Source organism: Artibeus jamaicensis, unplaced genomic scaffold (genome assembly GCF_021234435.1).
Source record: "Artibeus jamaicensis isolate MK-2021 breed Jamaican fruit bat unplaced genomic scaffold, CSHL_Jam_final scaffold_916, whole genome shotgun sequence".
Classification (NCBI taxonomy): Eukaryota; Metazoa; Chordata; class Mammalia; order Chiroptera; family Phyllostomidae; genus Artibeus; species Artibeus jamaicensis.
In genome coordinates, this window is record NW_026522059.1 from 32,156,163 (window position 1) to 32,183,864 (window position 27,702).

The 27,702-nt window shown below is 38.9% G+C and overlaps 1 protein-coding gene across 3 annotated transcripts in view; it reads left to right on the plus strand.

Annotated features, from left to right (window-relative positions):
- CDH17 (cadherin 17) overlaps positions 1 to 27,702 on the plus strand; it is a 79,687-nt gene that overhangs the window by 5,301 nt on the left and 46,684 nt on the right. For all 3 annotated transcript variants that reach the window (XM_037131151.2, XM_053661238.1, XM_037131150.2), the window contains exon 2: positions 23,938 to 24,009. In XM_037131151.2, coding sequence (XP_036987046.2) covers positions 23,962 to 24,009 — 48 coding nt within the window. In that variant the 5' untranslated portion in view covers positions 23,938 to 23,961. The remainder of the gene's footprint in view (positions 1 to 23,937; positions 24,010 to 27,702) is intronic.

Sequence of the window (27,702 nt, forward strand, 5' to 3'; positions counted from 1 at the left end):
ATTTTATTCATTCATCATTTGATGAACATTTAGGTTGTATTCATTTTTGTCTCTCATGAATAATGCTGCCATGAACATTCACGTACTAGTTTTTGTGTAGAAATATGTTTTCATGTCTCTTGGGTGTAAACTTACAAGTGAAATTGCTGGGTCAAATAGTAACTATGTTTAAGTTTTTGAGGAAATTTTCAGACTGTTTTCCACAGTGGCTGAACCATTTTACATTCACATCAGAAGTGTATAAGGATTCTGATTCCTCTATATTTTTTCTGATACTTGTTATTATCTTTTCATTATGGCTACCCTGGTGGGTGTATCTTAATAGGTGCGAAGTCATACCTTAATGTGATTTTGATTTGCATTTTGCTTATACCTAATGATGCTAAGTATCTTTTTATGTGTTTGTTAGTTATTTGTATACTTCATTTTAAAAAAGTCCGTTCAGATCATTTGTCCATTTTTCATTGGGATTTGTCTATTTAAGGAACTGTAGAATTTCTTTCTATATTCTAGGTACAATTCTCTTCTCAGCTATGTGATTCGCAATATCTGTGTGTTTTCTTTTCATCTTCTTTTTTATTCTGACAGCATAAAAACTCATTTTATTTTTCAATTCTAGTTAACATTTAATATTATTTTACATTAGTTCCAGGTATACAGTGCAGTAGTTAGACACTTATTTAATTTTTAAAGTGACTCCCCTGATAATTCAAGCACCCATCTTGCACCATATGGCTGCATAGTTATTATAATATTCCCTGTGCTGGACTTCCGGCCAAGATGGAGGCATAGGTAGGCTGGGAAAGACTGAAGAAAGAGGCTGCCCAGTGTGGTAATGCATAGAGTTTATAAAGGGAAACTTACACAGCAGGCACATCTCGGGTGGTTGCAAGACGGAATGGATCCCTGCACAGCTTGGCAGGTGCCCAAAGAGTTATGTGAAGTAAAGCTGGGGATAGTCCTGGGTGCTAGTACATCCCCAGATGTTACTGGGATCGGGAAATTACTTTATGTGATTGACCAGGTAAGGACAACAACCTATGCTGCAAACCAGCACATAGCAGGAGGCAAGAGATGAGAGCTGATTTGTGTCAGAATGAGCATCAGGTATAATCAGATGGTTTCTGAGGTGGGGTTGTTGCTGAGAGCAACGTCTGTTCTGGCCCAAGCCCAGCTTGCAGGACAGACCGTGGTCATGTCATGGACCAGTTTCTCCTCTAGAAAGGACTTGGTTTGAGTTTTAGGTGAAGGTTACTTCTGACTGCTTCTTGTGGACTTTGAAGGGAACCCTAGGATCTCAGCAGCAGCTGCAGAGTGTGTCTTCGGTGGTGCCTTCTGAATCATTTCCTACGTCTCCTGTGGCTGATTATCAGTGAAGTGTGTCATTGCTCAGACATGGCATCCTGTGATCTATATTTGAAAGAAAATCTACTCAAATATTAGTCAAATGAGTTTTCTGTGCTAGCACTGCTAAGGGCTGGGGTGGTGCTGCAGAATATGGACAAAATTCTCTCTGAGATCATGGAACTCATACTCCAAAGATAGTTGAATAAACAGAGAGTTTTTACACTTTAACTTCTTGTCTTCTAATTTCCTTATCTACACTCAAAAATTCAGAAACCTGTTTTGAGATGTATTAGTTGTGAATGAACTTCTTTTGGAAAGAAACATCCATTTCTTTCCCGGAGTGAATGTAATAATGCCTTTTATGACATCTGATGGTTCCTGAAAATCAATAAAACCAGTCAATGATTAATGTTTGACTGAAGGTGAAGGGAGAGGCTTCTGGAGCAGAGCAGTGCAGACAGACGGAGTGTCCTCTGGGGAGACACTCAAGTCCCAGTGAGAGTCTCAGCAGCTGAATGGAAGAAAATAATTTTTAACACACAGTTTGTTATTTACATACAGAAAGGTAAGCATTCACATGTCTTTACTATTTTGATAACGTATTTCTTTGAGAATGAAAAAAAAAGATTGTGGAAGGAGGTACTTAAGAAGTCTCTGCACAGCCCTGTCTGGTGTGGCTCAGATGGTTGGAGTGTTGTCCCGTGTGCCAGAAGTTTGCATGTTTGATCCCTGGTAAGGGCACGGACCTAGGTTGTGAGTTCTGCCTTCATTTGGGCAGGTATGGAAGACAGCTGATTGATGTTTTCCTTTCACATCAATATTTCTTTCTTTCACTCTCTTCCTTACTCCCTCTGTAGAATTAATCAATATATTCTTGATTGAGGATTTAAAAAATCTCTGGACAAATTTATTTCTTGATGGGTGCTATGTAGTATCCCTTGTGTGACAAGTTTTGCTTGTGGAGTATAATTTATATCTCTCTCTCTATATATATATTTATATTTAAAAATATTTTTTAATTGTTGTTAAAATACAGTTGTCACCATTTCTCCCCACCACTCTCCCCTCCCCACCACCGACCTTCTTTTCATTCATCTGTCATAAATTCACTTGATGAAGTAGCTTCAGTTGAATCAAACTTGATAGTGGAATTAAGGACAGGTTGAGCTTTTGGATGTTTAAATGAGTATTACTCCCATATTTTGTGATTAAAATATGATATAGACTTAAGATATTCTGGCTCTTGTAGCCTACAAATCGGGGATGGAATCTCATTCTGACAGTGCCTTCTCTCAGATGTGGTCTTCAAAAACTGAGCATTCTACGTATTCCTCAGAGAATGAGACTCAATTTAGAATTCTTATCACTGTCTGGAATACAGTGGGGAGGAGAAATGCATGAGAGAAAAGAAGCCTTTCTTAAAAGTAGTAGAATGAGAGTGTAAAACACAGAGCAAGAAGCCTGCTTTCACAGGGAAAGTGAGAATTGATGTGTGTGTATGTCAGCTTATGGTACTCCTTTCATCCCCACAGGTGGATGTGCTACCTGCTAATGAATGTTTTGAGATTTCAAGTCACATACAGCATATTGGTGCCTTCAAAAGTCCAGTCCCTATGCTGTTTCAGTTTTTTCTTTATTACAGTAGGTTGACTTTCTAGGAACAAATGCTCTCTCTGATGGGGAATACGAAGTAAAAGATTGGAAGGACAATGCATTCTCTGATATCTGCTTGTCTTTACTTTTCTTCAAAAACTTGGATGCAAGTGACAAATAATTTGAAAGAAGAAAGTACATGTTTAGATGAAAAGGAAAAGAGATGAATTCAGCTCCCATCAGGAAATAAAAGGAGTCTTCTACTGAGCAAGGGTTTATCATGGTTTACAAATTATAGTTTATGAGTAGTCAGGGTTGGGCAGTGGGGTAGGCCAGTTTTATCATTTGCCAGCCAGCAGGTAGCAAGCAGATTGCTAGAACTCTCTGAACCTTAATTTTCTCATCTATAAAATGGAGCTACTTGCCAAACCATGTAGTCGTGAGAGTAAATTAGATAAACACATAAAGAACTTGGTGTTGTGAGCTCTCCTTTCCATGAGAAAGTTCAAGGAGGTGACTCAGTCAAAGTGAGAAGTTGCTATTTTATTCTTCAAGGGGGAAAATCCCTATAGTGCTGCAATAATGAGATCTTTCATTGTACAAGACAGCAACTAATTCTATGCTAAAAAAGTGGGTTCTAACAATATAAGAGAATGATAAAACAATGGGGATTTACTTTTTCTATGAGGCATTTAAAAGCCCCTCTGATGTTTTATATTAAGTCTTTTGGTGAGGTGGGATGTGGCATCCTTTGAATCTTGCAGAGATGACCCCTGGGGAAAGTGATTGTCGTTCAAGGTAAAGGTTGCATTTCCGGTACCTCCTCCCTTTTTTTCTTCTTTTTTTCCAAAGGGCAAAATACATTCTGGCAGCAACTCAACTTCCTGTTCCACTGTCAGAGAAACTCTCTGGGAAAGAGAATGTGCCCATACTTTTCTGTTATGTCGAGAGATGACTCTGAGAAAGAAGGCTGAGCATCACCATGCTACTTTCTCCAAAGGCCCACGAATAAGTGCTATTATGGGTAGTAGTCTACATGGGTAAAAACATATAGATTTATTCATTGGCGTGAAATTTCATTTGTTTAGAAATCCCTGTTGTCAAATTTAGAGTGGGGTTAGTTGTTCTGTAGCCTATTCATTGAACAAACAAGGAAAGAGGCATTGAAGTTTGTTAGGGGAATATCTACCTATGTTAGTTGTGAGAGCAAACAGGAATGTTTACTTAGATACAAGAAATATTAATAAAAGAAGTTAGTCACTCAGTGGTTAAGGTATTAATTACAGTAAAGTTGATTTTTCACTTAAGTATATGCAACAGACCAGGCTATACTTAATTATTATGTATATGGCACAGAGAAAGCTTAATTTATCTTAAAATATTCTGTAAAACTGACATAGTAAATTTTCTTATTCATGATATTCTGAGTCAATAATTTCTTTCTGTATTTTAATTATTTTAAAACATTAGGACCTGTACTTACTGATTAGAAAATGATGTGGATTCCGGCTTGCAGGGTCCATGTGTTGTGGATGCGACGAACAAATTCACACTGACTGCAGGAGTCCTGCAGAGGAAAAGGGACGGCATGGCCACTCTCTGAGAGAGAGAGCGCCTCAACCTTTGTCTGGACGGGCTTCTATTGCTTTCCAGTAGCATTACATCAAAGAAGGTTCTCCTTCATTATACTTAGGTTTACTTTAAGTGATTACTTCTTACATCTAACAAGGAAAAAAATGTTTCAAATGCAAGGGAATGATAAAAGTGATTGATCTGGTTACATTCTGTCCTTGGGACAGCTTGGCACAGACTTTAGGGAGTTGCTTCAGAAATATATATTAAATATCTGCAGTTTCAACTCAGGGTGAGGGAGTTTTAGCAAAAGCAAGTCTCATAGCAGCCTACACATACAATGCAGGCCTGATTCCCCATGGGAAAGATGACCCTTGCCTGGGTCCTATGTGTCGCCTCACATTGATCAGTTTTCTGATTCAGTGCTGGGCTACATTCGCCATTGCCATGCCGATCAGTTCCCTATAAGAAAACAAAGAGAAATCAAAATGGTAGATTTGTGCTCTTAGAGAATGTTTAAACTAGCCTTGACTGCTGTAGTTCAGTTTGTTGGACATCACACCAAAAAGTGAAAGGTCGCTGGTCAGGGCACAAGCCTGGGTTGTGGGCCTGGTCCCTGTCAGGGTGCATATTGCAAGAGGCAACCTATCTATGTCTCTCTCACACATTGATATTTCCCTCTCTCCTTTCCCATTTCTCTAAGAATAAATAAATAAAATCTTTTTTAAAAAAAGAATGTTTAAACTAAAGATGAACATGTCTTACTCACATGGAGGGTTCTGTGGTTGGTCTGAGCAGTCAGATCTTCTTTCCTCGCTGAGCTTGGTTTCCTGCCCTGTGGGAGACAATGGGACCTACTTTAAAGAATTGCTGCAGTATTTAAATGAAATAAGTTGTCTAAAGTCCTTAACATAGTAAATGCTCACAAAATGCTAGCTATTTTTGAAGTTTTCATTATAAAAAGTTAACTCATGAGTGAGATTTTGCATGGTATCTCTTATTAAATTAGAATTAAATGTATTTTTCCTGTATTCTCTTGTTCATCCAAGTTGTCAGTTATGTTCTGATTACAGAGATCAGAAAGTTAGCCTGCCATACTTGAGCATGATTGCACATTTTTTTGTCATTAGAATCTTGTCCCGGGGTCACCTTATAAAGGGACTAGTACTATAAAAATATTTTTTAATTGTTTGTAATTTTATTTATTTATTTAACTATTATTTTACATTATATTTTATTGATAATAGTATTAATCTGGCCAAATTTTTTCCCCTTTCCCTTCTCCACCCAGTGCCCCCTCCTCCTTCAGGCAATTCCCACACCATTGTTCATGTTCACAGGTCATGGGTATATGTTCTTCGGCTGCTCCATTTCCTATACTGTACTTTACATCCCCATGGCTCTTCTGTGACTACCTATTAGTACTTCTTAATCCTCTCACCTCTTCATCCATTCCCCCACGCTCATGTCCCATCTCGCGACCATCAAAATACTTTCCATATCCATGATTCTGTCCTGTTTTTCTTGTTTTTTTTTTAGATTTGATTGTTGATAGATATATATTTATTATGATTTTATTGTTCATAGTTTTGATCTTATTTTTTTCATAAGTCCCTTCAACATTTCATATAATAATGGTTTGGTGAGGATGAACTTCTTTAGTTTTATTTTTTTTTGTCTGGGAAGCTTTTTATCTGTCCTTTGATTCTAAATGATAGCTTTGCTGGGTAGAGCAATGTTTGCTATAAGTCCTTGCTTTTCATGACTTTGAATATTTCTTGCCAATTCCTTCTAGCCTGCACTTTCTTTTGGGAAATCAGCTGACAGTCTTATGGGAATTCCCCTGTAGCTAACTAACTTATTTTCTCTTGCTGCTTTTAAGATTCTCTCTTCGTCTTTAACCTTTAGCATTTTAATTATGATGTATCTTGGAGCAGGCCTCTTTGCATCCACCTTGTTTGGGATTCTCTGTGCTTCCTGAACTTCCATGTCTATTTCCTTCACCCAGTCAGGGAAGTTTTCTTTCATTAGTTTTTCAAAAAGATTTCCAATTTCCTGCACTTTCTCTTCTCCTTCTGGCACCCTTATGTTGGAATCCTGGAGGTTGTCCCCAAAGCTCCTTACAGTATCCTCATTTTTTTTATTCTTTATTTCTTCTTATTGTTCTGATTGGTTGTGTTTTGCTTCCGTATGTTCCAAATCATTGATTCGATTCTCAGCTTCATCCACTCTACAGTTGTTTTCCTGTAAATTGTTCTTTATTTTACTTAGTGTATCCTTCATTTCTGACTGGCTCTTTTTTATGCTGTTGAGGTCCTTACTAAGTTTCTTGAGCATTCTTATAACCAGTGTTTTGAATTCTGCATCTGATAGATCACTTATCTCCATTTTATTTAATTATATTTCTGGAGTTTTTATCTGTTCTTTCATTTGGACCATATTTCTTTGGCTCCTCACTTTAGCAGCCTCTCTGTATTTGTTTCAAGGTAGAACTGCTATCACTCCCTGTCTTGGTAGCATGGTCTAATGTAGTAGGTGCCCTGTAGGGTCTAGTGGCACAGCCTTGCTATCACCCAAGCTGGGTGCATGAGATGTGCCTTTTGTGTGGGCCAAGTGCACCTTCCTCTTGTAGTTGAGACTTGATTCCTGTTGGCAGGTGAATGGGAGGGATTTACCCAGACCAGTTAGCTTCAAGGACAGACTGTGACTACTGACCACTAACCTTCACCATCCATGGAGGATCAGCTGTGCAGGGGAAGGGTGATGGTGCTCTGATATGGCCTGTAGCTGTCTACTGCATGTGCAGGCTCTGGGATTTCCTGGGTGGTACAGGCCAAGATTAGTCTCCACCTGTGTTCTATGCAGGGCCACCCTGCCTGAGCTATAAAGCAATCTGAGATGGCTGCTACTTGAGCTGGGCTTAGAGATTCCCAGGTGAAGCCAAGCTGTGAATCTAGGCTGGCTCCTGCTAATTCTGAGCCTGGGGCTACTTAGCAAGAGGTACAGGGGCTGGGAGCTCACTGAGGTTGGTTGTTGCTTGTTTGAAAGTATTTAGGAAGTTGCAAAACATGAGCCAAGACCAGCCATTCATATGGAAATGTCACTGTTAACAGCTTGGGTGGGCCCATAAGTTGGGTGGGATGAGTCTCAGATCTCCAGGGTAGGGCAGCAGTGTTAGCCAGGTTGATGGAGTCTCAGATATGACACCTATCTTTCAGTTCTGTAGCTCTGTGGGGGGAGAGGTCAGAAAACGGATAATGGTCTCTGTCTACCTTTCTGTCTGAGAGAAAGCTGTCCCCCAGCTTTCACCTTGATGCCAAACACTTCAATTTCTTCCTGTATGCTCTGGTGCCTTTCAAGCTGCTACCTCAGTGCTGGAGCTCAGAAGGAGTGAGTCTGAGAACATTCAAAGTGTGGTCCTTTAAAAGGAACCACTTGGGGTTCCAGCAGTTTCTTCCACCAACTCAATTCCCACTGGTTTTTACAGCCAGAAGTTGTGGGGCCCTATCTTCCTGGCACTAGAAACTTGGGCTGGAGGGCCTGGTATTGGACTGGGACTCCTTGCTCCTGAGATATCCCTTCTGAATTTTTATCCACCACATGTGGATGTGGGATCAGCCTGTTCCAAATCTTCGCCTTTCCTACCAGTCTGGTTGGATATGGTTTCTCTCTTCCTTTTTTTTTTTTTTTTTTTTTGGAGATTTTATTTATTTATTTTTAGAGAGAGGGGAAGGGAGGGAGAAAGAGAGGGAGAGAAACATCAATGTGTGGTTGCCTTTTGCATGGCCCCTACTGGGGACCTGGCCTGCAACCCAGGCATGTGCCCTGACTGGGAATTGGACCAGTGACCCTTAGATTTGCAGGCCAGCAGCACTCAATCCACTGAGCCACACCAGCCAGGGCTGGATATGGTTTCTTTAATTCCGTAGTTGTCAGACTTCCCTTCAACTCGGTTTCCGATAGTTCTGAATGATGGTTGTTCTAGTTTAGTTGTAATTTTTATGTGGTTGTGCGTGGAGGCGAGCTTTATGTACCTATGAGGCTATTTTGACTAGAAGTCTCTTGTTTACTTATTTTAATTAAATTTATTGAGTGACATTGGTTTATAGGGTCATCCACATTTCAGGTGTACATCTATGATACATCATCTGTATATTGCTTTATGTGCCCACCACCCAAAGTCAAATCATCTTCCATCAACATTTGTTTTGTTGGCCCCCTTTACCCTTTACTAACTCTCCAACCCCTTCCCTCTGGTAACCTCCATGCTGTTCTCTGTGTCTATGAGTTTCAATTTTACATCCTACATATGGGTGAAATCATATGATTCTAGCTTTTATCGACTGACTGATTTTGCTTAGCATGAGATTCTCAAGATCCATCCACATTGTCGCAAGTGCAGTATTTCATCTTTTCTTATGGCTGAGTAGTATTTCACTGTATACATGTACCATAGTTTTTCTTTATATTTTAGTGTCTAAACTCAATGTGATGGGATCTAATTTTGGCTCACCTCATAGTGAATTTCTGAAGCCAAAATATATGACTTTATTATCTTTAAAAATGTTCGTCTGTACACTTTATAATACACGAAGAAATGTTGTCTAATACATGAAGAAACACTTTGTCAAAAATAATTAAGCCACCTTTTATGAGCAACAACGATTCCTACCCTCCTCTTTAGTTCGGGGAAGCACTTGTGATGTTTTGATAGACAGAAAAGAGAGTCCTTTGCCAGCCTCGCTTCTAGGGTTTCTGAGGCATAAGCCTGCACACTGTATGGAATTCACTGCTGACATCCTTACCGCCAACCTGCTGAGGCTGTTAGGGAAGCACCGGGACAGAATGGCCATCGGTTGTACCTAGGTGGGTGCTTTCCTTCCCTTTGACCTACTCAGGACGACCATTCCATTCAGGGCTTGGGTATCCGGCGTGAGTTTGAGGGGAGGGCCTCTCATTCCAGCTGCATCTCCCCTTGCTCCCTCTGGGGGAGTGCTGTGTGGACCAAAACTAGCCAGGAGTAAATATTCCTTAGAACTCATTATTCTTTTATTTGATAATAATAATTATGCCAGCGATTTGTATTTATTTATTTTTTAATTCTCTCCCAAAGATATGATTATTGATTTGAAAGAGAGAAAAGGAGAGGAGGGCTAGAGAGAGAGAGAGAGAGAGACATCGACGTAAGAGAGAAATATCAATTAGCTGCCTCCCATTGGTGCCCCAACTGGGGATCAAAACCACAACCCAGATACATGCTGGACTGGAGTTTGAACCTGTACCCTTTTGGTGTATGGGACAATGCTCTAACCAATTGAGCCACCTGACCAAAGCTAGTGATTTTTATTTAAATCAATCATATAAATTTAAAACATTGTAAGTCCTGTAGGGGAGCCATCTATATCCTCCCATGAGCCCATTTACCTAACCATGAATCTATCAGTAAAATTATTTCATCAAGTAATCACCCCCACTTTTACATATTTGTAAATCCAGAGTTTCATATGCTGAAAAATTGGCATATCTAGATTGTAAAATTTAGTGAGAGAAAAAGTGCTCACATTTACGTGTGTGCACGGGTGCCTGCAGGGTGGGGAATATCTACCCCTCCTTTTCTTTCTTCCTTCCTCCCCGCTAATCAGCCTGAAGTGAAAGGCAGCAGCCCTGATCTTATGCCTGCCTGTTCCTAGCTAATTAATGGCCACTGTAATTTGGTCCCTAATTTGTTAAGAGTGCCAATTGGTCTGATCTCTTTTGATTTTTCTAAACCTTCAGTGACATCATTGGTGTCAGAGATTCGTGCATGAGATCAGAAGAAGCATGGTGGTCTGAACATGACTTGGTGAGCAATGGTGTGAGCAGGCTTTTAGCCTGACCTTTATTCATATCTGGCCTTGCGTTACAATTTATGCTGCTCTTAGCAATATAGAATGCAAAGGCGATATATACAATGGCCCACAGAATATTCGGTGGTGTTTTGTCCTGGTGGTGTGATGAATTCCAGTCACGTCCTTCCCTGCCCACACCACCCATGGTATTTGAAAACAAGTTTGGCTGTCCTCTCCTTCTTCACTTTGTTCTTTGAAAATGCATGGTTCAACTTTAGGACAGGATGAATTAATTTAATTCCAAGTCCTTAATGGATTTTTCCAAACAAAAAAGATGAGAGATAACTGACTCTGTTTAAAGTTTCCCTATAACTTAGCTTTTTGTAAGTGGGGAGGAAAAAAATGATGCTTGTGCCTTGAGTTACTTGTAAGTTTTGAGATCTGGGACATAGGAATTCCCTGCCCTTTCTCAGACAAACGGGGAAGTGACAAGCCTGTCTAAAAATGCCTCTTGGGAGCGTTGGAGCCTAGCAGAAGCATCAATCAACCTTTGAGTGGACCCCCTGGGATGCTGGGGGCGCAGCATGTATAACAGCTGAATAAAGCTCCATTGAGTCTACCTCCCTCCTGGAATGGCAACTCCTTTCTCAGTGAAAACTGGAGTTTCTTGTTGCATTAGGCTAGGGCTACTGTAACAAAATACCACAGATGAAGTGGCTTAAACAACAGAAGTGTATTGTCTCACTGATCTGGGGGCTGGAAGTCAAAGCTCAAGGTGTGACATCATCTTCACTCTATGCCTGTTTTGGTATCCAAATTTTCCTTTCTTATGAGGACACCAGTCATATTGGATTAGGGCCCACCCTGATGAACTAATTTTAACTTCGTCACCTCTGCAAAGACCCCATCTCCAAATACGATCATATTCCGAGGGACTTGGGAGTTAGAATTTCAGCATATGAATTATTTGAGGGGCAAGGAGAAGGGACACTATTCAACCCAAACACTTGGCTTGGTTTTTTAAAAAATGGGGGACTGCTGAGGTGACAGTCAGAAGGGAAGTGAGGAGAGAAGGTACAACGCAGAAACACATGTTCTAAAGGAGCTAAACCTCCTGGTGCTGGATCCCTGAGGAGGGTGAGTCATGTCAGCATGTGCATGGGAAGAGCAGCCATTGAATGAAAAATGATAATTTTTTGAATTTTTGGAATGATATGTAACAAATGAAGTCATACCAGATGGTAACATAAGGATGTTTGTGCCTTCGGAAGGAGAATAATGTATAAATAAAAGCATAGATGTGGAGTTAGCTGGGCAAGGTGATCTTGGGCAAGGCTGAATTCTTTTGACCCTCACCTTTTGATTTTCCATCTTTAAGAGGTAAATTTAATAGTGCTTGCTTCATAGTGTTCTTATGAGAAATCAATAAGACAATTCATGTAGAAGTCTCAGGTGCGTGGCAAATGGCCTTCAGTACAAGTTGGCTGCCTTTGTGTTGGTATCCTGTCTGAACACAGATTTAGGGTGTGGAGGCCTCTCTGTGTTTTGTGGGCTGTAGTGAATTAAGCAAAAGCATCAGCCTTAAGCAGCAAGACCAGCAGCCTTGATCCCATGTTTGTTAGTGGTCTATGGTTAAAATAAGTGGTGGTATCTCTTCAAAACTCCTTTTTGTCTTTTTTTTTCCCCCAAAACTGTTGACCTGTGTTGCTAAGGCTGTGCTTGGCCTCTTAGATAGTTGCCATAGAAACTGAATTTAGTCTTTCAATCTGAGGAAGACCCTGACAAATAGCAAAAACTTCAAGTGAATGATTGGATCAACTATTTCAGGTAGTTGAGATAAAATGTCACTGAATTATCTTAAAAGCTCCTCTAGTCTTTTTCCAAGTAGTGTTCTTGAAGAGATCTATCAAGTATGTATGGTGTGGTGTGTGTGTGTCCAGCATCCTTATGACCCAGGATGTGAAATTGATTAGTGGAATTATGTCCATGCAAGAGGAAATACAGGCAAGACCTGTTTGAGAGGCCAAATTACTCTTCCGGCATAATCCTAACATTAATGTAGTTAGCCGTGGGGATGTTGCCGTGAAGGCTACTTTTGACTATTCTAGTTATTGAGGCCATGGAAGGCTGGGGATTAAACAAGGAGATGCCTGTAGACAATGTTTAAGGCTGTGACTAAGCAAACTTGGGTGGCATAATGAATTTTATATGACAAACATTGTTAGAAATGTTAATTCACTGAATCCCATAACACTCAAAGGTAGATACTATTATTATTATGTTTAATCCTTACCTGAGAATATGCTCATCGATTTTAGAGATTGGAGAAGGGAGGAAGAGAGAGAGGGAGAGAAACATTGATGTGTAAGAGGGACATTGATCGGTTGCCTCTCATACATACCTGGACCAGGGACCCAAACTGCAACCCAGGGCATGTGCCCTGACTGGGATGAAACCTGAAACCCACGCTGCTTGGGTTTATGGGATAACACTCCAACTAACTGAGCCACACTGACTAGGGCTAGATACTGTTATTGTCTGTGCTTTACAGATGAATAGACATGAATCCATGGAGGAGCCAGGATCCCAACCGGCCAGACTAAAGCCAGGGGTTTGCATCCCTAATAATCACATCATTGTGCAGGACATTTTTCTGAAAATGAGTCATGGCACCCTAGGCACCAGGGCAGAGAAAAATGACTCTTCTTTTTCACTGGAAACCCTTCTGTGCAGGATAAGACAATGTAAATGACAAAATAAAAGATATGGATGTTGCTGGTCTTCATAAATTCCACCAAAACACCCCAACCAGTGGCCTATCTGACTAAAACAAGGAATTTATTTCATTTCTATTTGCTTTTCTATTGTTCAGTTTATATGTATTTTGAAGATTAAAACTGCTAAAAAGAAAATCAGTTCAAGGGAAAGTGATATATGTTAACCAGTTCTTAACCTATTTACCAAGAAGATATTTGTTAGTGTATTTAAAAATAAAACAGCCCCTTTGTCAACAATTAAACATTCATTTCTTTGCATCAAAACAAGACTTTAAATATCAAATTAGTTTTCTTTAATACTTTATGTTTATTCCGAAATCTATTCTCATATAAGCTGGACAAATTAATAGGGTATCGGCATTAGGCAATCACAAATGTTTTAGAATTTAACAAACATCTGGTGAGGGCCTAAAATATGCAAGGTGTACTGTGAAGAGCCGCAAGAGGTTAAGAAATAATTTTAAAAATCAAGCCTTTGCCTTGAAGGATTTTGTTTTCCAGTAGAGACACTAACACAGACAGGTAAACAAACAATGAAAAATAAGATGTAGGCAGGAGGGCCTTGGAGAAGAAGATACTTCTGGCTGGATGTCGGGGATTAGTTCATGAAGGAAGATTTCAGCCCCAGCTCTGTGGAGGCCGACACTGTCCTCCTTACATTGCGAGTTCTTAGCGCAGGATCTGAAATAGTATAGAAGCTTTTTGTAACAATTCAGTGCTTTTAAAATAAATTAATATTTGGACCTAGATGCTGAGATATGAGAAGCAGAAGTAGAGGTGAAGACAGATACTCCTGACCTAACTTCATGAAGCAAGTATCAATTGTCCACTGACTCTAGACAGGGCCTTGTGCCAGGTGGGGAGAACAGCACCGAGGCAGGGAAGCTCAGGGTGCAAAGTCCACCTGGGTATGTGGCCTCTTGGGTGTGGCAAGGGAGTGGGAGATAAGCCTGTGAGAGTCAGTCGGGGCCAGCATTGGAAAAATCTTATACTGAGGAGTTTGAAGAGAAAGATCTCCAAATGTGTTGTTATTGTCTATATTTTTACTTTCTTAAGCAAATATCTGTCGGTGATTGCTGATCATGTTCTTTTGCTAATATAAAAAAATAGTTAAACTTAAGAAGAGCAGCTTATTCTGTCACTTATGTTTTAAATTGCAATATGCTAGAACTGGGAACTGTTATTTGTTCCTATGTTTTTAAACCACATAAGCAGTCTGAAGCAGAAGAAATGTGTCTCTTGTGTTTAACATAACAAGCCAATTCTGCAGTGATGTTTGGACACATTGCAGAATTAATTCTGAGGCAAAAGCTAATTTTTAAACATTCGAGGAATTTGTCCAAAAGGGTTTTAGTCTAGGCTCTTCCTTAAAATAACTGTGGAATCATGGGGTAAACTACTTAATTTCCATAGCATGTATAAACAATAGGCACATTTTATATATCTCTGCCTCTCTGTGCCTACAATGCCCTTCTCTGCAGCTATCACATTACACAGGGGATAGCAGGAGGAGTCCAAAGAGCTTTTGAACTTTGGAATTGGACAAATCTGATTGGAAGCATGCAGTGTCGCTTCCTAGCTATCCTTAGGTGTCATGTCCTTACGTGAACTGCTTAACTTAGAAACTCAATTTCCTTATATGTAAAATAAGAATAACAGTTTCCAACTCCTGTTGCCTGTGAGAAGCTCATGAAAGCATGCATTTATTATTGAGTAGTTGCTGTGTATTTTCCATGGGAGGAAAATCAAGCACAGAGATATTAAGTAGTACACCCGTGGCCGCACAGCTAATAAAAGGCAGAGCTCTCTGACTCTGAGTCCCTCTTCTGCACCAATGTTATTAGGTTTGCAAAGGACCTTCCATAAACCTACCACACAGATGATGCTCAGTAAATGGTCATTTCTCTCTTTAACTCCCAGAGCACTTGGGAGGCAAAATGGGATAGTACTCTTACTTTTTAAAAGTTTGAATATAAGCTATCCAAATGTAAGGCATTTACAAGTTTCAGGGTCTAAATTTTTAGAGTGGTTAGAATTTTAATAACCATTTTTCTATGCTGAGTATATTAGTGATATGTTCAATGTAGAAAAACTTAAAAAAAATGTGACCCAAGATCATCCCAAATCCCTAAAGATAATAAAGTGATTAAAATGTTAGTAAAATGTTTTTTTAAAAATTGAGATAAATTGGTATGTAACATTATATTAGTTTCAGGTATACAACATAATAATTCTACATTTTTATACATTACATAGTGATCACTACAGTAAGTCTGGTTAGCATCTGTCACCATACAATTATACCTATTCACTCATTTTGCCTACCTCCACACCACCATCCCACCCTAAAACTACCAGTCTGGTCTCTGTATCTATAAGTTTTGTTTGATTTTATTTTGTTTGTTTCTTTTATTTATTAGTTTCCACATATAAGTGAAATCACACAGTATTTGTCTTTCTCTGAATTATTTCACTTTGTATAATACCCTCAAGATCCATTCATATTTTCACAAATGTCAAAATTTCTTTCTTTTTTATGGCTGAGTAGTAGTCCATTCTCTGTGTATATGTGCGTATCTGTGTGTGTTACAGTTTTTCTATCTAATCATCCATCTATGGACACTTTGGTTGTATTCATATCTTGGCTATTTTGAACAATGCTTTAATAAACATAGGCATGTATATATGTTTTCAAATTAGTTTTTTAAAAATAAATACCCAGAAGTAAACAAGCTGGATAATATGGTGGTTCTATCTTTAGTTTTTGAGGAACATCCATGCTGTTTTCCATAATGGCTGCACCAATTTCCATTCCCACCAGTATTATTTGTGTTCCCTTTCTCCACATTCTGAACAACACTTGTTATTTTGAGTCTTTTTCGACAATAGCCGAGCTAGCAGGTGTTGAGTGACTATCTCATTGTGTGTTTGATTTGCATTTTCCCTGACAATTAGTGATGTTGAATATCTTTTCATGTGTCTGCTGCCATCTGTATGTCTTCTTTGAAAAAATGTCTCTTCAGGTCCTCTATTTTTAATTTGATTGTTTAGGGTTTTTTCTTCCTTCCTTCCTCCCTCCCTCCCTTCCTCCCTTCCCTTCCCTTCCCTTCCCTTCCCTTCCCTTCCCTTCCCTTCCCTTCCCTTCCCCTTCCCTCCCCTCCCTTCCCCTCCCTTCCCCTCCCTTCCCCTCCCCCCTCCCCTCCCTCCCTCCCCTTCCCTCCCTCCTCCCTCCCCTCCCTCCCCTCCCCTCCCCTCCCCCTCCCTCCCTCCCCTCCCCTCCCTCCCTTCCCTTCCCTCCCCTCCCTCCCTCCCCTTCCCTCCCCTTCCCTCCCTTCCTCTCCTCTCCCCTCCCCCCTCCTCTCCTCTCCTTCCTCCTCTCCTCTCCTTCCCTCTCCTCTCCTCTCCTCTCCTCTCCTCTCCTCTCCTTTCCTCTCCTCTCCTCTCTCTTTTCTTTCTTTCTTTCTTTCTTTCTTTCTTTCTTTCTTTCTTTCTTTCTTTCTTTCTTTCTTTCTTTCTTTCTTCCTTCCTTCCTTCCTTCCTTCCTTCCTTCCTTCCTTTCTTCCTTCCTTTCTCTCTCTCTCTTCCTTCCTTCTTTCCTTTTCCTCCCTCCCTTCCTTCTTTCTTTCTTTTTTTGCTATTGAGTTCTTTGGTATTTTGGATATTAACCCATTATTAGACATGAGATCACAAATATTTTTCCCATTCCGTAGCTTTCCTTTTCATTTTGGCGAAACAGAAGTTAAGTTGATGTAGTCGCCCTCGTTTATTTTTGCTTTTGTTGCCCTTGCTTTTAGAGTCAGATCCACACATTCAACATCAACATTGATGTCAAGGAGCTCACTGCGTATGTTTTCTTCTAGTTTTATCACTTCAGGTCTTACATTCAAGTCTCTAATCCATTTTGAGTTAATTTTTGTGCATGACATCAGATAGTGGTATAGTTTCATTCTTTTGCAAAGTTTTCTCAACAACATTTATTGAAGAGACTGTTCCTTGACCTTTGTATATTCTTGCCTCCATTGTCATACATTAATTGACCATATATTTATAGGTTTATTTCTGGGCTCTCTAATTTATTCCATTCATCTGTGTCTCTGTATTCATGTCAATACCATTTTTGGGGATTACTATAGCTTTGTAGTATAGTTTGAAGTCTGGGTGTGTGATACTGCCAGCTACATTCTCCTTTCTCAAGAACACTTTGGCTAGTCAGGGTCTTTTGTAGTTCCATATAAATTTTAGAATTATTTGTTCTAGTTCTGTGAATAATGCCATTGGAATTTTAATAGGGATTGCATTGAATTTTTAGATTGATTTGGGTAGCATGGAAACTTAACAATTTTAATTCTTCCTGACCAGGACTACAGAATATCTTTCTATTTATTTGTCTTCTCCAACTTCTTTTATCAATGTCTAATACTTTTCAGTGTACAGGTCTCTCACCACCTTGGTTAAATTTATTTACAGGTATTTTATTTTATTTTATTTTGATGCAATTATAAATGGGATTGCTTTTTAAATTTATTTTTGATAGTCTGTTACTAGTGTGTAGAAACAGAACAGATTTCCGTACATTAATTTTGTATCCTGCAACTTTACTGAATTTATTTGTTAGTTCTAACAAGTTTGTGGGGGGATTTTTTTTGGTGGAGTCAAGGATTTTCTACACATAGTATCCTGTCATCTGCAAATGGTGATGGTTTTACTCCTTCCTTTTCATTAGGATGCCTTTTATTTTTTCTTCTTACCTAATTTCTGTGGCTGGGACTTCCAATGCTCTGTTGAATCAAAATGGTTAGAATGTACAACCTTGTCTTGTTTCCGATCTTAGAGGAAAAGCTTTAAGCTTTTCACCATTGAGTATGATGTTAGTTATGGGTTTGTCACATATGGTCTTTATTATGTTGAGGCATGTTCCCTTTATAACAACATTGTTGAGACTTTTTTATTATAAATGAATATTGAATTTTGTCAAATGCTTTTTCTGCATCTATTGAGAAAATCATATACTTTTTATCTTTCATTTCATTAATGTGGTGTATCATGTTGACTGATTTGCAAATGTTGAACCATTCTTGAATCCCTGCAATATAATCCTACTCAATCATGGTGTATAATCCTTTTAATATATTGTTGAATCGGTTTGCTAATATTTTGTTGAGGGTTTTTGCATCTATATTCATTTTTTGTGATGTCTTTGCCTGGATTTTGTACCAGGGTATTGCTGACCTTATACAATGAATTTGTAAGCATTGCTTCCTCTTCAATTTTTTGAAAGAGTTTGGAAAGGATAGGTATTAAATTTTCTGTGAATATTTGGTAGAATGCACCAGCAAAGACTTCTGGTCCTGGATTTTTGTATGTTGAGAGGCTTTTGATTACTGATTCAGCATCCTTATTAGTAATTGGTCTACTTAGGTTTTCCGCTTCTTCCTGATTCAGTCTTGGAAAATGGTATATTTCTTGGAATTTTTTATTTTTTCTAAGTTGTTCAATTTATTGACATATAATAATTCATATTTTCTCTTATGATCCTTATAGGCCAGTATCCTCAACAAAAAAAATTCTTTTATTTCTGATTTTATTTATATACTGAGCCTCCTTTCTTGTTTTTTTTTTTTTGATGAGTCTAGCTAAAACTTTTGTCAATTTCATTTATTTATTTATTTAAAATTTATTTTAATTGTTGTTCAAGTATAGTTTTCTGTTTTTTACTCCCACTCCAGCCCATCCCCCCAGGGCTCCCCATGTCAATTTCATTTATTTTTTTGAAGAATGAGCTGGTAGTTGCATTGACCTTTTCTATTGTTTTTAGTTTCTATTTTATTTTTTCTCTGATCTTTCCTTCCTTCTACCATCCTTGAACTTCATTGGTTCTTCTTTGTCTAACTGAGTTAGGTGTAAAGTCAGATCATTTATTTGAGATTTTTTCTTGTTCTTGAGGTAGGCCTGTATCACTGTAAACTTCCCTTCTTAGAACTGCTTTTGCTGCATCCCATTAATTTTGGAATGTTGTATTTCTGTTTTCATTTTTTTCAAGGTATATTTTTATTTCTCCTTTGATGTATTTATTGACTTTTTTGTTGCTCATTATCATATTGTTTAACCTCACCATTTGTGATTTTTTTTAGTTTTCTTCCTGTAATTGATTTTTAGTTTTATATCATTGTGGTCAGAAAAGCTGCTTGATATTATTTCAATCTTCTTAAATTTATTGAAACTTGTTTTGTGGCCTAACGTGATTTATTTTGGAGACTGTTCCACATGCAGTTGAGGAGAGTGTATTCTGCTGCCTTTAGATGGGATGTTTTGTATATTTCTATTAAGTTCATATGGTTTAATGTGTCATTTTAGGTTACTGTTTCCTTGATTTTCAGTTTGAATGATTTATCCGTTGCTCTAAGTCTCCTGCTATTGCATCGATGTCAACTTCTCCCTTTAAGTGTGTTAATATTTGCTTTACATATTAAGGTACTTTTATGTTGGGTACATAAACATTTACAAATGTTATATTCTCATCGAATTGACTCATCATTATGTAATGTCCTTTTTGTATTTTATTACACTCTTTGTTTTAGAGTCTATTTTTTCTGAGATAATTATAGTTACCCCAGCTTTCTTTCACTACTCTTTGTATGGAATATCTTTTTCCACCCCTTCACTTACAGTCTGTGTGTGCTCTTTGGTCTAAAATGAGTCTCTTATAGGCAGCATATGGATGAGTCTCATTGTTTTTATTTATTCATTCACTCTACATCTTTTGGTTGCAGAGTTTACTTCACTTACATTTACTTATTGACAGTTATGCGCTATTGCCATTTTGTTGTTTTTCTGGCTTTTTTTGTAGCTCCCTTTTTCTTCTCTTGCTTTCCTCCTGTGGGCCGATGAATTTCTGTAGTGCTATGCTAATATTTATCTTTCATTATCTTTTGTGTGTCTACTTAGGTTTTTGCTTTGTAGTTACCATGAGGTTCACATATATATATACAGCAGCCTATTTTAAGTTGATAGAAACTTAGGTTTGAATGCATTTTTCAAACTCTAAATTTATCAGCCCCCCATTTAAAAAAATTATTTTAATTGTTCAAGTACAGTTTTCAAGTACAGTTTTCTTTTATTCCCATCCCAGGTTTGTTTTTAATGTCATATTTTACATCTTTTATTTTGGTGTGTACATCTTAACTAATTATCATAGTTATAGTTAATTTTATACTTTCATCTTTAACTTTCATACTAGCTTTATAGATGGTTAATCTACTACCTTTAATGTATGTTTACTTTACATATGAGATTTTAACTTTCATATGTATTCACTTGATGTGCCTTTTATTTTCTGTTTAAAGAAGTCCCTTTAACATTTCTTTTAAGGCCAGTTTAGAGGCAGTGAACTCTTTTAGCTCTTACTTGTCTGGAAAACTTTATCCTTCCCTATGAGTAATAACCTTGCCATGTAGGGTATTCTGGTTTGGAAGTTTTTTTCCTTTAAGCACTTTGAATATGTCATGCCACTCTCTTTTGACCTACACAATTTCTACTAAGAAATCAGCTCATAGTCCTATAGGGGTTCCCTTGTTCATAATAACTTGTTTTCTCTTTCGGCTTTCAAGATTCCCTATTTACCTTTAACTTTTGACATTTTAACTACAGTGTGTTTTGGTGTGGGTCTGTGGGTTCATCTTTGAACCTCTTGGTGCTTTGTGGGCCTGGATATCTGTTTTTCCCCCCCAAGTTAAGGAAGTTTTCTGCATTATTTCTTCAGTTTTTTTTTCTGCCCCTTGCTGTCTCTCTTCTCCTTCTGGTATCCCTATAATGTTATTCCACTTGATGTTGTCCCATTAAGTCCCTTATGCTATCTCCATTAAAAACTTTTTTTTTCTTCTCAGTTCAAGTGAGTTTTACTACTTTTTCTTACACATTGTTGATCTGTTCTTCTACTTCATCCAGTAGGCCATTGAACCTCCCTAGTGTATTTTTCAATTCAGTTATTATATTCTTCAGCTCTGTGACTTTTGTTTTGTACTTTCTCATACTACTATCTCTTTGCCGAAATTCTCATCCATTCTTTTCCTGAGTTCAGTGAGCATCTTTATGACCATTACTTTGAACTCCAATAGGTAAATACTGATATGTATTTCATTAAGGTTTTTGTCTTATTCTTTCATTTGGAACATATTCTCTGTTTTCTAAATTTGCCTGCCTCTCTTGTTTGTTTCTATGTACCAGGAGGAATAGCTTTCTCTCCTAGTCTTGAAAGAGTATCCTTGTGTCGGAGATGAAAGTTATTGGTTAACCTTACTCATTCTCTTGGTTGTCTCCCCAACCTGTGTGATTGTGTTAAAAGCCTGAGTTATTTTTAACAGGTCCTAGTTTTTGAGGATGTGACAAGACCTAGGAGTGTTCCAGAGGGAGGGATCTCAGTCAGTACTTTGTTTCAGGCTGAATGGAAGGTAACCTGGAGGCAACAGCTTTTAACCCATTCAGCAGGTTTACACAATACTGTGGGATCACAGTTTTGATTCCTGCTGGCTTCCAGACCAGGTGATCTAGAGGTGATTGCTACAAAAATTGGGACTCTAGACAAATCTCTTCCTGGGAGGTACTGGTGAGCTATAGAGAAGTAAGGGAAAGAACAAAGACGGTGTCCTCCAGCCTACATACCCTGAGAACACTTCCATGACCTCTAGATGTGTGGTATACTTAAAGCCTACCCCTTAGGCTGAAGTTCCAGGACAAGCAAATAAGTCTTTTTTTCACAGAAATACAGAGAATGTGTTTCAGTCTACTGTTTGGGGGGCCCAGAGGTTGTAACCTGCCAATAACTGTTTTTCTAATTGTTTCAGACATGTGGGACTCAGAAATACAATCCTATCTGGTCACCAGGGCCAGGCACTCAAGAGGCATCCCCTGTGTAGATTGCCTGCACCTGTGTGGATTGCCTGCACCTGTGCAGATCGCCTGCACCTTGACCAATCTCATATACTTGTAGCTTTGAATCTGAATCACTGACATTTTAGTAGTTACACTGGCATTTGCAAAAAACATAGCTTTTCCAACCATATGATGAGTGAAAATTGAATGATTTTCAATTCAATTTTGAATTGCCACAGACCAGACGCAGCAGGGTCCAGGAATTCTCAAAAGGTGGGTAAGGCATTGACGATGGGTAACAGACAACAACACGCCTCAAAGGACAGTGAAGCTCTGTTCCATTTATTGCAAGTACAAGCAGGTTTTTATATTTTCATTTTAGGTAGTGATTAATATTTGCAGTATAGCATGATCAGTTAAGCAGAAAGGAATCAATACAAAGGTAACCAGGAAAAATACGAAAGTTCCCATAGATTCAGTTATAATAAACAAAGATTATTTTGACCAGGAGAGCCATTAATCAGACAATTAGAAGTAGCTGTATGTACAGAATTTGAATATAGTATTGTATATTAAAGTTCCTCAGAATTTGTCATGGGGCAAAAGGACATGCTAGATCGAGTAGAGGTAATAGGAAATTTACTATAAGGCCTTTGTGATGTTTAACTTAGCTATCTAGCCTTTTCTGTCTAAAATGTTTCTCTGTGTACTATAAACTCTGACTCTTTAGTAACTGTTTCTACATGTTTAGTTTGTAATAACTAGCCAGCTTTTGTTATTTCTTTGCCTGTCTAATTGATATATATTCTTATTCAAGGTAAAGGAGGGGCTGTTACTCCAACAGCTTTTAGACATACAGGGACTTTGTTCTCTGGTCAAGAAATTATTTTATACTACTTCATTAGAATTATGCTAATCATTGAACCTGAAATACAAGTGTCTAACAATCCCAGCACCTTTTAATCACCAAAACAAACATGTAAGGAGAGATAGACAGGAAATCCAGCCACAGTTGCCTCTGCCTTGCAGATGCATCTCAACCGTCCTGACCGTATCCCTGGGCTGTGGGTAGGGGTCTCTATAGTTTTTACTTGTTTTCTTGGAAGACCCTCTGTATCTGTGGGTAAGGAACAGTCGTGGGAAAGTCTTTCTAATCTGTTCTTCCCTCAACTGTTGGCAGCACAACCTGTGTTTGCAACAATAACCTGGTTCTTTATTAACTGGCCTTAACTGTTGATTTAAGAGATCTAACTTATTTTTCTTATTTCTGGTACACCATGGCAGTCCTGATCGCTTTAAGTTGCTCAAACCAGGGTCATTTATACAACTTGACATGTTTTCCCTTATGGTTAACAATTATATTACCCTGGCTGTTCTACTCCCCTGTATAAGGGAGAGGGGAATCTGTGGAGATTTTTCCATCCTTTCAGGCAGTTCCATGGGGAAGACTAATGTTTTTCCCTGAACTGTTTCCTCCTCTTGGGTAATTTTCACAGGAATAAGTAAGTACAGTATAGTGTCTATATTCAGTATCAAGAGTAAAATGATTAAAATAAAACAGCCAATTGTTAACCCATTTTGGATGCCACGTTCTCCTCCGAGGAGACGAATTCCTTGAACTCGAATCCTCCATGCCCAGACCTTGTCAGACAACATGGTTGGAAGAGAACATGGCAGCCTATCACTTAGGACCCTTAAATAAACATGATAAGAAAGTGGAGTGGTTAAAGAAATGGAAGAAGCATGAGCTTGATCAGGGATGTTGACTTGTGCATTACTCTGAATGAAGAAGTATTGTGAAGTTGCTGGAAGATTGGGTTATTCAGTCTAAAGCCAGGACTGTTAGGGATCCTGTTCTACAACTGGGTATCATCCAATGATCTTTTCTGGTTAGAAAGACATGATTTTAACAGACTGGTAACTAATCACTTTTATCTCTGGTTTATTCACAGGAGACTGAATAAAAGAAAACCGTGATGGCACAAGCCCATCTGCACTGCTTGTGTCTCCTCACACTGTATTTGGTAAGAGAAGAGATTGGTCTTTTTTACAAAAATATTTTCTGGCATCCTTCTACTGCATACCAAGAGATCAATAGTTGTCACTTTTTTAAAAAAGTCTATCAACATTAAAATATATACAAAGAACACAAAGTTTGAACCAACGTGAGGTTTTTGATGAAATTACTACAAGTCGTGTGTCTGTACTTTCTCTTCAGCTCTTAAAAGCCAATAGTGCTTGGTCAAGGTTTAAAACAAATCTCTCTACCCAGGTTTAGACCTCCGTGTATAGCTCAGGGAATCTGAAAATGAAGACATACCAATACATGTATTAGTCTAAGTCCTTTAATTGTGACTTTTGTTTTTACTATGGCCATGAAAAATTACCACTGAAACAAACACAAAAGCGTTTTTTCTATTTTCAACCTTGCTCTGCTCTGTGTGTGTGTATAAAAATACACACACATATATATTATGTATATATTTCTATTTATTTATTTTTGATTTTTCTAGTTAAATTTGTCTTTAGCCATTTGTTGAACTAACCCTAATGATTGACAAGCTTCTAGAAGTTGGAGCTGGATAAACCCTGGAGAAATATAACCTTTGACCTTGGGTAGATAGTGAGGTGCCATCCTGATTTTACTGATGAGATGCTAGCATGTTATATACTTGCCATAATTTGTTGTATTATGGAGCAAGATTATGAGGAAGGCTTTGATTTCCCCTCAGAAAAACACTTCCAGATGCTCAAATCCCAAATCATGCATGATTTTCTTCTGTGACACACACAAAAAAACGTGTCAAAGTTCAAGTTCTAGAGAACTTCCTAGAGCCCACACAGTTCAAAATTTTTACGGAGTGAAATAGAACTAAGCTGGTGAAACTATCAGAGCCATCCTCCCATGGTTGGAGGTGAAGGAGTGGATAACCTGCTGTTCAAACTTTACGAGCACTCTGCATCCTCAAAGACCAGGGCTCAACACTTGTTTCTAGGGCTGCCTAAAGTCTCGGTCAAACATTCCCACTTGACTTCTCTCCTCTTCCTACTCTCTTAAACATCCTTTGCTCTCTCTAGTATCATAGGGTTGTGGTGAAGTCATATCTAGGTTTAAACTTGGCACTGTAACTTGCCAGTGATAGGAACTTGGGTGAGTTACTTAAGTATTAAACCTTAGTTTTTTTCCCACTGAAACCAGTCCTGATAAGAGTATTTGACTCATAGAATGTTGTGTGGGGTAGAGCCTTAGGTGTTTGCTAGGCCAGGGTAATCCTCTTACCACTGTGTGTGTGTGGTGGGGCGTCAGAGAGGGGACAGTGCTGCTGCCTGGCTGCTAAAGACATGCTTGGCACTCACCCCGTTCCAGCCGCTTCATCCCCTTCCCATATGCTACTGGCACTCCTCTCACTGCTGCCCCTATGGTAATACCCAGAGATAGTAGGTTTGTTTGTGTTCTAGGACTGTGCAGGCCATTTAAATGGACTTTCTTGAGAGACCCACAGTTTCTTCCACTGCTCCAACCCTCACTGGTTTTTACAGCCAGAAATTATGAGGTTTTATTTTCCTGGCACTTGAGCCCTGGGCTGCACAGTCTAGCCTGGGGTTGGGATTGCTTGCTCCGAAGGTATCCCTCCCTCTTTTATCCACCACACATGAATGTGAAACCACCTGTTCTGCTGGCCATTGCCACCGCTGTCTCACCACCATGGCCACACTGTGTCCTTTCTGGCCCCATTCCCCATTTATGGACCTCCTATGCCCTGGTTGAATATGGCTTCTTTAAATCCCTGGTTGTCAGATATCCAAACAGTTTGATTTTCTGGCAGTTCTGGGTGTTGATTTTTAAATTTTTTTTTCATTTTTATTTAATTATTTTTCAAGTACAGTTTTCTGTCTTTTACTCCTATCCCAGCCCAGCTCCCCTGTGCTCCCCACCTCCCTCCCATTTCCATTCCCCTTAGTTGTTGTTTATGTGTCCTTTATACTAGTTTCTCTAAATCCCTCCCCTTTCCCCCCTGAAATTTCCTCCCCTCTCCCCTCTGGTCGCTGTTCCACTGTTCATTATTTCAGTGTCTTTGTTTTTATTTTGCTTGCTTGTTTGTTTCATTGTTTAGCTTCCTGTTAAAGGTGAGATCATATGGTATTTGTCTTTCACCACCTGGCTTATTTCACTCAGCATAATGCTTTCCGGTTCCATCCATGTTGTTGCAAAGGGTAGGAGCTCCTTCTTTCTCTCTGCTGCATAGAATTCCATTGTGTATATGTACCATAATTTTTTGATCCATTCATTTACTGACGGGCACCTAGGTTGCTTCCAGCTCTTGGCTATTGTAAATTGTGCTGCTATGAACATTGGGGTGCATAGGTTCTTTTGGATTGGTGTTTTAAGGTTCTTAGGATATAATCCCAGTAGTGGAATTGTTGGGTCAAAAGGCAGGTCCATTTTTAGTTTTCTGAGAAAATTCCATACTGTTTTCCATAATGGTTGTACCAGACTGCACTTCCACCAACAGTGAACTAGGTGGTTTTATGTTTTAGGTTAGTCGTGATCTTTCTCATGGTTGTGCAAGGAGGTGGAGTATGTCCATCTAAGCCTCCATCTTGACGGGAAGTCCTTCAGCATTTTAAATATTCAGTGTCTACAATCATACGGACCCTGACCTCCATGAGGAAGGATCCATGTTTTAGTCATCTTTGTAGCCTCATCACATAGCACAGGTGCCAGGAATAAGGAAAATTAAATATATAATTATGGTCTTATATTAGGAAACAACAGTAAAATCTAAGAGAGAGAGATGATTCTAACACAATAATTTGATTTTAGTGGGCTCGTCCCCTTTTTATATAAGAAGGGGACATATATTTTTCTTCCTGGATAAAAGTTGAAAATAAGTTTTTCTTCTCTCTACTGTCAGTCCAGTAGGATTTCTGTGTGCAGTAAGAAATACTGCCTAATTACTGATGACAGCAAGAGTGTTGCCTAGGAGACAGCCACAAGCACAGCTGTCTATGGTTGAAGGAAGAAATTGCTATCTGTGTTGTGAGCTTTTAGGGGCGTTGAAATCCCTGCTGCCACTCACCTTTACTGCTAGAACCTTTCCTATGAGGAATGGAAGTTTAGTTGAAGCTTCTTGCCTTTCTTCAGCAGAGATAGCCATTTAAAATGGTTCCCAGTCACATACTTTATACTGCAAAGGGCTCTCTTATTACTTTCTGAAAGCTGGTTTTTCATAAGGAGGTTCAGTGCCCCCTGCAAGGGCACTGAAGAGAGAACAAGTAAGTAATTCAGGGTTTGACAAGGGCACTGAATAGGGAGGGAGGCAGGGAAATCAGGGAGAAGCCACTTATTTTAGAGTTTTGCCTGGGACTATGCTTCTTCCAGAGGAATAATAATTTGGCATTAGTACTACATAATCAATGCAGAGAACTCTTGCTGGAAAGTGCAATGAGGGTGGCTACCAGGCAGGCACATGTCCTTTGATGGCCTGGAAGGCAGTGTAGCTACATCATTTACAGATGGGGCTTGGTGGTCCAACAGGGCTGGCTCTATCCCACTGCAGCTATATCAGTGTCCCTGCTGTGGGACTTCTCTGGAGATAATTTTCTGGTACTGTTGAGGAATAGAAGAAATGATGTGTATGGAGGCTCCAGTCCCATAGCTGCCACACAGAAACCCTCAAAAACATCAGTTTCATTCTTGTCCTTTTGTTTCACCT